Source organism: Hipposideros armiger, unplaced genomic scaffold (genome assembly GCF_001890085.2).
Source record: "Hipposideros armiger isolate ML-2016 unplaced genomic scaffold, ASM189008v1 scaffold_173, whole genome shotgun sequence".
NCBI lineage: Eukaryota > Metazoa > Chordata > Mammalia > Chiroptera > Hipposideridae > Hipposideros > Hipposideros armiger.
This window is the reverse complement of record NW_017731523.1, coordinates 367,708-380,416: the sequence shown is the minus strand read 5'-3', so window position 1 is coordinate 380,416 and position 12,709 is coordinate 367,708. Positions and strand designations below refer to the sequence as shown.

The window sequence follows — 12,709 nt, the reverse complement described above, 5'->3', positions numbered from 1 at the left end:
CTCCTTTACGCTCCCCCTCCGCCCCCCTCCGCCCCCACCATACCCTTTCTTTACTCACCATGTCATTTGGATTATAGTCCTTTGGGACAAAGAAATGTTATCATAGTGCTGTGTTCTGTTCTCCTAGTAAATATTTCTTATTTGTTTGGGAGACAGTAAAACAACTAGAACTGCATACATCACAATGTTTGGGGATGCTAATTAAATAGCGTTTAATTGTATCCATCAGTTTTGGGGATGAAATTAACTGAAAGAATGAGGAGAGGAATTTCTTAGTCTCAGTTACCTTTGCAAATTCAAGGTACGTTTGTATTTATGAAGAGTGCTTAGAAAAAAGAGCTTCTCTAACAACAACTTTGTGATCGTGATGATCAGGAGACGTGCTGGTATTGAAGGTTATGCATAGTGATGTTTCAGTTAAGGTGGGCTAATTACTGAAACCAAAAAGGAAAACTACAACAGTACAACACATCACTGGCATCCCGTCCCAGTCAAAGTGTATTTCTCACATCACTGCTCAGTGTGTGGTCAGGGCAGTTTGTTCCACTATGTATTAATTAAGGAACCCAGACTGCTGGCAGTTGTGTCAGCTTGTTCCAAGGTCTTCCTGAGAACCAATATTCAGGTCTTGGCTGAGGAAAGACCATAGCGGATAGCTTGTGGGCAGTTTTCATGGGCAAGGCCAAGACAGGAAGTGGGAGATGTCATTTCCTCTCACACCACTGGTTAGAACTCGGTGGTATAGCACCACTTAACTACAAGGGGAGTCAGAAAGAAGAGTAATACTGTCTGGCGATCACCCCCCCGCCACTGAAGGTATTTTTTTTAATGTTTATAAGTTGTGAGAGAAATGCAGTGGTTTGAGTATTTAACTGAAGTCACTAGGATTCCTGTCTACATGAAAAGGATTATAAGGTCAAGTAAACACATAATTAAAATTAAGCAACACTATTTATTAACAGTGAGGAAGTACAAGTACAATGTTATCACTTGACCAGCTTTCCTTTTAACATCAGTAAAATAAAACAGTGCACAACTGTTAAATTAGATTTGTAGCAAGTAGCACCCGGATATCACAGAACCTATTAATTTACCCGTTGTAGATAGATTTGGCTATGACATAAGGAACAATTTATATCTATAACAGATAAAAACAATGCCATGTTCAGTAAATCTGATTTTCATTACACATGTATTAACAAATCAAGTTATCTCAATGGGGCCTTAGTCTGCTGTTCTACCAATGTACTGAGAAGAAACCAAGCAAATCGGGGGGAAAAGCATACTTTAAAAAGAGTAAATCAGCAAAAAGATAAAATTATGTATTTGCTCTGCAAAGTGGAAAGTCAGGTATGCTAGGAGTTGAAAAGATTAAGAGCACATGCTTTCTAGAGAGCTGAGCCCCAGGGCCGGCCGAGTGGCTCAGTTGGTTAAGAGCTCGCTCAAGAGTTTGAGCTCTGAGCAACAGCAGTTCGAGTCCAGCCCGAGCTGAGCAGCCGCTGAGCTGCCAATAGGTGGCAGGATGGCTCAGCTAAAAAAAAAAAAAAAATAGAGAGCTGAGCCCCAGATTGTTGACTGAGCCTGTTACTCTGGCGTGAAATACACCACCAAGAACAAAGAGACACAAATGTGGAAAAATCAAAAACATTTAAATTTATTAGCTGCCAAAAAATCACAGTACAACCTAAGGAATTGTGTAAAATCCCACCTTTGTTGTATGTGGCATGAGACTAGCAAGCAAAAAAAAAAAAAATGTGTATGTGTCTATTTTGTTCTCTGTCTGGATTCAGCCAACTTTAATAGAAAACCTATTAGTAGAAGGTTAACAGGTTTAGTATCAAAACATAAATTGTCATCAGAGTACACTCATACTTGGTCTTCATGTTTAAAAAAAATGTTTTAATTATTTAATAGAGATTTGGATTCTACTGCAAGAGACCTTATACAACAACTTTACGACCTGATTCAGACATATCTGAAGTCACTCGTACATAAAGGCACAACAGTTATATACGTACTAACTCAGATTCAACTGTAATGAATTTAATTGCAGTTCAGACAAAGCTAAAAATAGTTACAAGTCACATAAAAAACATAAGATTCCATGTCAGGGGGAAAATATTCTAAATAAATAGTCTAAATAAAAAGAAACATATTAGAGTATTTAAAAAGCAGTGAATCTGAGCTGTTCCATTGCATTGCTGTGGTTGCTAGTAAGACATGATAGTTTAGCGAGGAGCTCATCCAACAGCATTTATGGTCCCAAATATCTTTTTTCCTTAACCTCTTTATACATGTTTCTCAAACTTGATGAATATATAGACCAGTTTTAAAAGAAAAAAAATGCTTGCAATTCACACAGGGTTAAATTATTTTTGTTATGTTATTTAAATACATATAAACATTAAAAAGTCAGTCTGAGTTTCTTATGCTTATAACTCTAAAAGAAATTTATAAATTCATCATAGGATATAAGGAAAGTTATAAAATAATGCAGTTTAAATAAAAAATGTTAAGATTCGTATCAGGAAGACATTCATGAGGGTGATATGTGAGTTGGTCTTTCAAGAGTAAGCAGGGTAACTAGTAGGTAGATAGGGATTGAGAGATAATAAAGTCTCAGGCAAATGAAAGAAAGTGAAGAGAGGGCTCAGATGTGTGGGAGTGCAACGTGTATGTGGAACGGAGAGTGTGTCCTTTGGACTCTTAACATATGGTGTCGGAGACACAAGGCCATAGACCCCTTGGAACTAGTTCATGGGACCCTTGAGTACTGGGGCCAAGGAATTAAGACTTCATTCTGTATGAATGGGAACCTAAGGCAGATGTGAACAGAAGAATAAGATGAGCAGTGCTATCTTCTTGGAAGTTTTATCTGCAGCAATATTTAAGCAAGTTGAAAGAGTAAGAAACAGGAGATTGAAAACCCAGCAAAGAGGCCAGGTCCATGAGAGCAGGTTCTTGGTTCACTGCTGTACTGCCAGGTCCTAGAACATAGTTGGTCCTGGAGAAGTGTATGTTGGATGAATCTATGATGCCTGAGTGAATGGCAGGGGGCCATCCAGGAAGAAATGTGTAGAAGTCTGGACTCTGAGCTCGGGATAGAAATTAATTAGTAACTAGTAGCATGGATTTGGGAGCTGTCCGTAACTAACCAAATCCTTGAGAGGTGTATAAGATTGTAAAAGAGAGAGAAAAGGTAAGTAGGCTAGAGGTAGAACTTTGATTAATCCCTACAGTTACAGCTAATGTAAAGGGGAGAAAAACAGAGAAGGTAGCAAGGAGAGATCAGAAAGGCAAATCAGGAGATTATATTGGCCCAGCAGCCAAAAGAGCGGACAGAATCTGTACATGTTCAGGTGATAATATTTATTTAAAATTTTGAGATTGAGTCTTCTTTTTTATAAGCAGGCTTACTTTGAAGAATTAATGGATTTTAGTTCTCCTAGCATTAAAAACGATTTTAACAAGTATGTAAGACTTAATGTTGAGAGGCGATCAAGTTCAAACAAGACAAGTAAAGTATATCCCAGAAGCATGCTAGATGTGGGGAAATTTCAACATGGCATTACCATCTTTCCGGAATTTAACGCACAATTCTTTTAGACTTTTTGTTACTATATCATTGAGCTAAACATGTAAGTTTAGTATGTTATACATAGTAGCTAAGCAACAGGCTAATTATATCACCAAAAAATGGGTTTTTCATTCAATGTAATTTCTCTATTAGTGGCCTACCCTAGGCTATTTTAAGTGATTATATTAAGTTTCATATCTAGACAATTTTTGTGGAACTTTTTTTTTGCCTAAAGCAGACACATGGTTTAGCTGTTTTAAAAAAATAAAGAAGACATAAGCTCAAAAATAGGCCCTGGTTTCTTACTACTTTATGGCTTCGAAAATCATTCTGAATCCTCTTGATAGAGTGTTTACTGCATCAGCTAGCAGTAGGATTTACCATTAAATTTTCATTTTGATTAACTTAACTGCAATTGTTTCTTAGCTGCCTCTTTAGAGCCCACTGTGGAATAAAATTAAAACAGTTTTTATGATATAACAATTTAGTCGCAGAAAATGACATTTTTCTTTTTTCTCTGACTGGCCCTGTTTTCCCTCTGAGTTTCCTGCATACACCCCATGGCTCTGGTTTCTCCTGTTCTCCTATCTGTCTTTTATAGTACCACCAGATTAATTTTCCTACAGCAGTGATTCGGCCATTCTCTTCTCCAAAACTCTTCAGTGACTCTCCATTGCCTCCCTCTCATCTAAGCCCATCTTATCCATCAAAGAAGGACCAGCCCTAATGCTTTATATTCCTGTTAACATTTTCTTGATCTTCTCTACTAGATTGATCATCCCTGCTCTAGATTCCTTCTTTCTCCGACATAACACTCATAATGTCCTACCTTACATGAAATTGCATATAAACACATCTCATCAGTGAAAATGTTGACTTCCTGAATGCATGGACCAAATCTTCTTTATGCTTTTGCCCACTTCCCCCATTGCTTTGTGCATAAAAGATACTCAGGAAGTGTTTGGTGGTCATCAAATTGTACACATTAAATATGTACATTTTGTCCTCCTGATCCTCTTACCCTTTACCCGTAAAACCACCTTTCACTTTCTGATTAATTCATAATTTAATCATTCTTGTCAATGGTACGATCTGTCTCCTGTCTATTGGATAATAAGTGTCCTAGTGCAGAGATCTCTGTTTTGTTCTCTGATGGGCATCACAAGTGCTAGGAACAGTGCTTGTCATACCAGTTGAGTGAACACGTGAGACTTGAAGCCAAAGGTCATTCTCTCCCTGTTACTTGGATTATTGTTGGTGGTTTTCAAGGCCATAGACATGGTGTTGGAAGAGCAGAAGGGAGATGTAGAGAAAGACCCCGAAGTCAGTTTCTGCAACTTATTAGATGTGTAGCTCTAGGCAAGTTTGCCCTGAAGACCATTTCCTCACCTATAAGAAGGATACTATGACCTAAATTACAATGTTTACGTAAAGGATTAAGTTTTAGGAAGAAAAACCTTACAGTAAATAAAATTTATAGCTGATGTTTCCTGATCACTCCGAACATAAAATGACAGAGTTGGTGCTCCGCAGTTTCCAACACTGTCATGGAGTATCTTCACAACCACTCATGAAGCAGGGACTTGCCACCCCATCTCCTGGGTGAACAGAAGGTGCCTGCCCAGGACCACACAGACCTGCGGGGACAGAACTTGGACTAGACCAGGTCTGCTGGACTCAGAGCCCATACTTGTAATTCCCGCCTTCTGTGTATGTGCCCTTCCCACCCTCTGCCCCTGGTGGGGAGTTCTGAGGGGGCTATATTGGGGGCAGTGTTTCTAGATCTTTCTTTCCTGCCATAACATGCTTGAGGGATGCAAAGGGCTGCTGAGTACCAGTGGCCTCCCCCAGTGGTATCTTCATGAACCTGTTCTTCCCAAAGTGTGACGTGCAGGGGAGTCTGGTTTGGAAATTCCACCCTCCCCCTTCTGCTAGGGTACTTCCACTCCCAGGCCTGTTTCTTTTTCTCCCACCTCCTCCCCAATAAGGTTTTTAATTTTAACTCTTTGTATTTCCTGCAACAGAGATAAAGTATTCTTGCAGTAAGCCTATTTCAAAGATTATGGCATCATTGGGAACAAATTTGATGGTTTATGGTTGTGATAACCACGTTGATTGATCATTACAGCCTCCTCTACCTTTTTTTAATTGAAAAAGTACTGAAACTTATAAGAATTTTTGAGGAATCTATAAATGCCGTTTCACAACATACAGTTAAATTGCCAGTAACTCTTTTAATTATTGCAATGCAATCAAAATAACATTAAAAGTAAGGAAAGGTAATTGTTTTCTGTATAAAGGAATTTGCCTTTTTGGGTATTTTCTCTGAGCATTTAAAACTCCTAAACCAGGATCAATGGGATGGATCATTTCAGCATCTAAAAAACTATCTTTTAAAGTCCCAGGGAATGGATTTCGCTTTTGAAATAGTTTGTCATCTCTTCAAATGCTAAAAGGGTACATCAGGAAATATTAAAATGAAAAAATAATTTCATTTGTGTGCTATAAATTTAACTGGTTTGAATTGATTGGGAAGTTTGGTAGGAGGCCACAGAGAACTGGCAAAACATATAAAATTTAAAAGGAGAAATAAGCATTTAATCTCGAGTGATACTTAGACAGAGAAATAAGCTTATTATTTATTTTTGGTAGGTATATTGTAGTGTTTAAGAGCCTAAGCTTTGGAATCAATCTGACCTACACCTGAAGCTGCTCTTTTCTGTTTATTCAATCTGTGACCTTAGACATGTTACTTAACATTCTAAACCTTGATTTTTTTTTTTTTACTGTGAAGAAGGAACGGTAACGACCTCATGTTACTGTATTACATGAAGTAATATATACAAAGCATCTAAGTATTATCTAATGTATTGTAGGCACTTAATGTTTGTTTTATAATCATTGAAATATAATTATTTAGATACAATGAGATATTTGAACATCTCTTTGTTAATATGTGGGAAACATTTTTATGAGATCTTGTGTAAAATTATCCACTTGGCATAAAATGCTTTTTTATTGCTAATTCATAAGTGAACTTTATCTCCTCTTGGGATGAACTCGCAACTTCTGCATTAGTGACGTTTGAACTACTAAAATTTTATTGCAGTGTATGGAGTAAGCAAATGCTAATACTGAGTTTCTTATATAAATTTATGTTTTCTAGGAGAATGCATAGAAGGGCTGCGGGAAAATGACTACCTTTTGATCCATTCGTGCCGTCAGTGGACAACCATCACTGCCCATAGCTTGGAGGAGGGGCACTATGTCATTGGGCCAAAGATAGAGATTCCGGTACATTATGCAGGTAAAACTTCCTCTCAAGGGGCAAGAAAAGGGAGAGGGAGGGGACTGGAAATATGCTAATTTTTTCTCCAAGGTGAGGAAATAGGAATTGTCTGTAAACTAAGAGTATAATGACTTAGAAAAACCAGCACCAAACACTTTTGTGTTGTTATTTGAAAGCTCTGGTTCATGTTGTTGTAGGTATTTCTAATGAACGCATGTAGTTAAATGCAGATTCTTAGTAGAATTTTACAAAATGACAACTTTGCAAACACAAAGAATGCCTCTGTAGTCTTAGATGACATTCAGTACATGCAACCAACTTCTGAACTCCAAAATCTCTGAATAACCCCGGGCACAGCTTGAACATTGCTTTTGTGAGGACTTTGATGTCATGATTTCACGAGATACCGGTTCACAATTGAGCATTGTGGTTGGTTTTAAAAACAGGGGATTGGAAATTCAGATACCTGGACATGCCCCTTTTTGCAAACACAGGCAGCTGCGATGACCTCACTGCTTTTGTTAAATCAGGATAATAGCTGCCTTCTTTCCTCATTTTGAACTCCATTCAGCTCAACAATGCCATTTAATTTTTATTGAGCACATTTAGGTGCAGTACTATTTTAGGAGTTTAGGATACATGTAGTGGCTTGAATATGTATATATACACACACATGTATGTATACATACATGAGGTCTGACAATTAAGTTCGTGAACTCATCCTAGAAAAAGTGCTACATACCTCATTGCTGAATATCACTATGGTCACCTTTGAAGTACTCCCCTTTGGAAGCTATGCACCGACACCAGCGCCTAGTCCACTCTTCAAAGCAATTTTGGAACTCTTTTTAATGGAATGGCCATCAGAGCTGTTGGCATATTACCCTTGATGTCCTGAATATCATCAAAATGTCTTCCTTTCAATATTTCCTTTATCTTTGGGTAAAAAAAGAAGTCATTGGGGGCCAGATCAGGTGAGTAGGGAGGGTGTTCCAATACAGTTATTTGTGTACTGGCTAAAAACTCCCTCACAAACAGTGCAGTGTGAGCTGGTACATTGTCGTGATGCAAGAGCCATGAATTGTTGGTGAAAAGTTCAGGTGGTCTAACTTTTTCACTCAGCCTTTTCAGCACTTCCAAATAAACTCGGTTAACTGTTTGTCCAGTTGGTACACATTTATAATGAATAATCTCTCTGATATCAAAAAAGGTTAGCAACATCGTTGTAACAAAGTTCGCAAACAATTGTCAGACCTCGTGTGTGCGTGCGTGCACGCCGTGTGTGTGTTTGTGTGTGTGTGTGTGTGTGTGTGTGTGTGTGTGTGTGTGGTTTTTAGAAAATAATTTATGTTACCCTGTACTTTCTCTGGTACTTATAGTTCATTATATAAAGGATCTTGACCTTTTCCCTTTCTTTCTCTCTCTTTCTTTCTCTCTCTCTCTCTCTTTCTTTCTTTCTTTCTTTCACTATTCAGTTTTTAAAGGTCTATAGCAGCACACTTGAGTCAATTAGCTATAAATTGGATAGCCTTAGACTGCCGTAATGTTTTTGAGTGAAACCTCTACAATGCCCAGAGAGCTGTCTATTTGGAAAGCAGACCTTCCTGCTTTCCTTTCCAATGTCCAGAACAGTAGTAAATGGTACGTGTTCAATAAACATTTGAGAGAATGAATGGTGTGGTCCCCTTTTTTATTCCTAGGAGTCTTCAACTGCCAGAATGACCTCGGGATCATTCAGCTTCTCAAAGATCCTTCTTATTCCAAAAGCACTATAAGAAAGAAAGCATTTCTCTGACCTGAAACTTCGTCCTCTAGAATTATATTTCCTAGCCATAGGAGTAGCTTTCATGGGAAAAGGAGGCACATAGAGCAGCAGAAAGTATTACAGCTGTGAGATTGGGACCTGGGCCACAGGTGCAGAGAAGGAGACCGGCCCTCCAGGCTACCCAGCCTCTCTTGTATGTGGGTCCCACAGCAGGTGAGATGCACGCTGTTTTCGGCGGGTCCGAACTTCTGGTTCCTTTTTTTTTGTGGAAAGCTGAAAAGGAAGCTAGCTATGAGGTCATGCTTCATCAACATAAAATTTTTATAATCTGTCGTGTTTTTCTCTTAATAGAGTTTTGGTTTTTGCTCCAAGTCCATTTTGAATAGCTGTCCAATCAGTCCTCCCAAAGGAGGGCTTTCATTTGATCATTTTCTCAAATCTCTTTAGAGGCTCTGAACCGCCACCAGACTCTCTGGGCCCCCCAGGGGCTGCTTCTACTATAGTCTATGCCCTAAACTTACCTTTTCTACTCTGAATAGGCAACCGATGTAGTTATATTAGTTACCTCACTGTTTCCGGGACATAATTGGATACTTCTCCATGTACACCATTCCCCAGCCGGAGTTGCCTTCCTCAGCCTTGCTCTTACCAGAGCCTGTCATTGCGTCCAGAGGGTACAGGTATCCCTTATTGTCCCCATGTAGTCTCCCGATGTACTTACTGTGTACCACGTTCTTTTGGCACATGTCCTTAGTCCATTCGGCTACCGTTTCTTTTGTTCACACGTGTCTTCACTCACCAGTTGGACTATAGTCTTTAGGACTACACTCCTTAACTAGTGAGACGAATTCTAGAAAACCTTTGTGAATCCTTTGGTTCTGTACACATAAGATATAATTCTTTATGGCTATAGACATTCCATCTAGGGATTCCAAACTTGGCTACACATTGGAATCACCTGGGAAGTTTTAAAAATGATTGATGCCCAGGTCCCATCTTCAGAGCTTCTGGTATAATTGGTCTTGAGTGTGGGCGTCAGGATTTTAAAAGCTCCTTCTGTGGTTAAATTATGCAACCATGGTTGAGAATCCTTTATGTCAAATGATATTATTTCACCAAATACCTGCAAGTATTTGCAAATGTTTTATTGTTTTGAGTGTGTGTGTGTGTGTGTGTGTGTGTGTGTGTGTGTGTGTGTATTTTTGTATTAACAGTCATTCTGCTTCTACTGGGAAGAAAGATACGGTATGTTCAGCAGATTACTCTTTACCTGCAAGGAACATAATGATACACTGAATTGGGAAATCAGGCAGCGTGAGACATTTTTAAAAAAAATAAAACTGAGGTGCCAAGAATAAAAGGAGACAAGAACACTAAGATCACACCACTTTACATGAAAGGAGGGAAAATACATTTAAAAAAAGAAAAACTGGACATATGACTATCTTAGTTCAGGCTGCTTAACAAAATACCATAGACTAGATGGACTATAAACAACAGAAATTTATTTCTTACATTTCTGGTGTCTTGGATGTCCAAGATCAAGACCAACAGATCTGGTAACTGCTGAAGGCCCACTTTCTGGCTTGCAGATGGTCGTTTTCTCACGGTGTCCTCACGTGGTGGAGAGAGAGCAGTCATCTCTCTGATGTCTCTTCTTAAAAGGGCACTAATCCCATTCATGAGGGTTCCATCCCAAAGGCCCCACCTTCAAATACTGTCACATTGGGGATTTAGGCTTCAACATCTCCTTTTCAGAGGACACACACATTCATTCTATAGCAAGGACCAAATGGTTTATGAGATATTTGATAAGATCATTTCAAAGGACATCCTGGGACGTGTTTTATTTCAAAGAATTTGTTTATTACCAAGTTCAGCCTGGAATATTATTATTCATATATATATATGATTATTTATATCTCTCTGGTTTATTTAGTGTTCTGATTATAATTAGAAGAAATCCTTATATTTGATTGATTTGTCAGAATTTCATCTAGGTTGAGAGTCATCTCTCTCTCTTTCAGGAAAATTAATAATTAATAATTAAATAGGTTTAACATAGTGATAAATCCCACCTGCTTTGTAATCAGCCTTTTTGGATTCCTGGTTCTGTTATTTGCTGTCCGTATTACTTTGGGCAAGATTATAAACCTTAGTTTCACATCTATGAAGTAGGGATAACTATAGTGCCTTTTCCTTAGGGTAGTTATGAAGATTAAAAGAGGGTAATACAAGTGAAGCACCTTTCAGGGTACTTATCACTTAGTGCTCCATAAATGTTCATGGTGATGATTACGATAATAGCAACAAAATGTTTTCAAAGATTTAACTCTTTATTTTGCACTACTAATTTCAAGTTGAATTACTTTGCTCATTGAAGCAAGCTGAACACTGATAACCCCTCAAAATTGTTTTGGCTGCTGTTTTTGTTTTTTACTTCTGTTTTGAGGTGGCAATAGTATAATATATTTCCTTATACCGCTTACCCAGTTTTACACATTTTTAACATCATTTTGCCATGTTTTTCTTATTTCCCCTCTTTTCCTCCCTGTCTCACCACTGCCCCCCCCCACACACACACACTTATTTTTTCTGAATCATCTGAGAGTAGACAGCATACATCTCACTAATATTTCACTCAGTGTTTCCTACGAACAAGGATATCCTCTTGTGTCATCACAGTACTGTTAACAAATTCAGGACATTTAATATTTAATCTATAGTCCATGTTCCAGTTTTGGCAGATGTCCCAATAATGACCTTCATTGCATTTTTTTTCCTCCAGGACAGCATCCACTCAGGACCATTTACTGCATTTCACTGTCATATCTCTTTAGTCGCCTTTAATTGGAACAGTTCCTCAGCCTTCATTGTGTGAAGAATATAGGCAAGTTGTTTTATCGACTAGCCCTCAGTTTGGGTTTTCCGGGTCTCCTTGTGATTAGATTCAGGTTATGCATTTTTGGCTGATTGCTATGTACATGATGTGTTCTCAGGAAATCACATACAGATGCGTGGGAGGCCCCTTTGCCCTTTATTGGTGACTTAGTTTTGATTACTTGGCTGAGGTGTTGGCTGAGTTCTCTGCTGTGTTATTAACACCTACTTGGTGATTCCAAGAACATTTTAAAGGAAATGCTTTGATATTCTGTAAGTACCCTGTTCCTTCTCTAACTCTCCTCCCCACCCCACCCTCCACACCCCCTTGAGCAGCTATTGATGATTTCTGTCTGATTTAGTTTTTACTAGGAAGGTGGAAAAACGTGCATTTCTAACTGAACTCCATCACTCTTAGATTTGTTAGTTGTCATTCTTCTGTAAGGAAGAGCTTTTCCTTCTCTCCCATTTATTTATTCATTTATTTACTTATTATTAGTGTCTGTGGAATTATGAACTCACCTCAGTGGCTTATACTATATTCCTGACATTATTTATTTTGATGCTCAAATTATCCTCAGTTTAGCCATTTGGATACAAGCTGGCTCATGTATGCTTCCTTCATTTTTTTTAAGCATGACCTTATTTTTTGGAATATGTAGGGAACCTTTTTTTTTTTTTTTTTGAGTCAGTATAATGTTTCCATCAGGACCACTGCACTGTCCTGTTCCGGGCAATGTGCCTCACTTCGCGATCTCTATAAATGGTGTCTGTCCCTTGGAGTTGTGCAGTACCCAGCCTGGGCAGCCAGATGCAGCTCTCTTCACATATATTCTGGAAAGTAGTAAAACCCAGCGCTTTTAGGAAATGACAGTTCAGAGTGCCTTTTCCATATTCTTATCAGAGACCTTGATGATGTTTCTCACGTGAATAGAAATAATTTTATAAAACTTTGGGAAAAAGATAAATATGACTTGAAGTTTTCATCAGAACTGCACCCTGATATGGTGGTCATGAGAATTGCCTTATTCTGAATTCTGAAATTATTAGATGTGCTTTGGGAAAAAAATACCGTATTTGCCGGCGTATAAGACGACTCGGCGTATAAGACGACCCCCTAACATTTCCACTCAAAATACAGAGTTTGTTATATGGTCGGCTGTGTGCGATTTTGCGAGTGTGGTAAAATCGCATAACA

At 38.4% G+C, this 12,709-nt stretch overlaps 1 protein-coding gene across 2 annotated transcripts in view; it reads left to right on the top strand.

Annotated features, from left to right (window-relative positions):
• The window catches only part of GAREM1 (GRB2 associated regulator of MAPK1 subtype 1), a 195,018-nt gene that overhangs the window by 61,864 nt on the left and 120,445 nt on the right, over positions 1 to 12,709 (top strand). For both annotated transcript variants that reach the window (XM_019652118.1, XM_019652117.1), the window contains exon 2: positions 6,744 to 6,884. In XM_019652118.1, the coding sequence (XP_019507663.1) occupies positions 6,744 to 6,884 (141 nt within the window). The remainder of the gene's footprint in view (positions 1 to 6,743; positions 6,885 to 12,709) is intronic.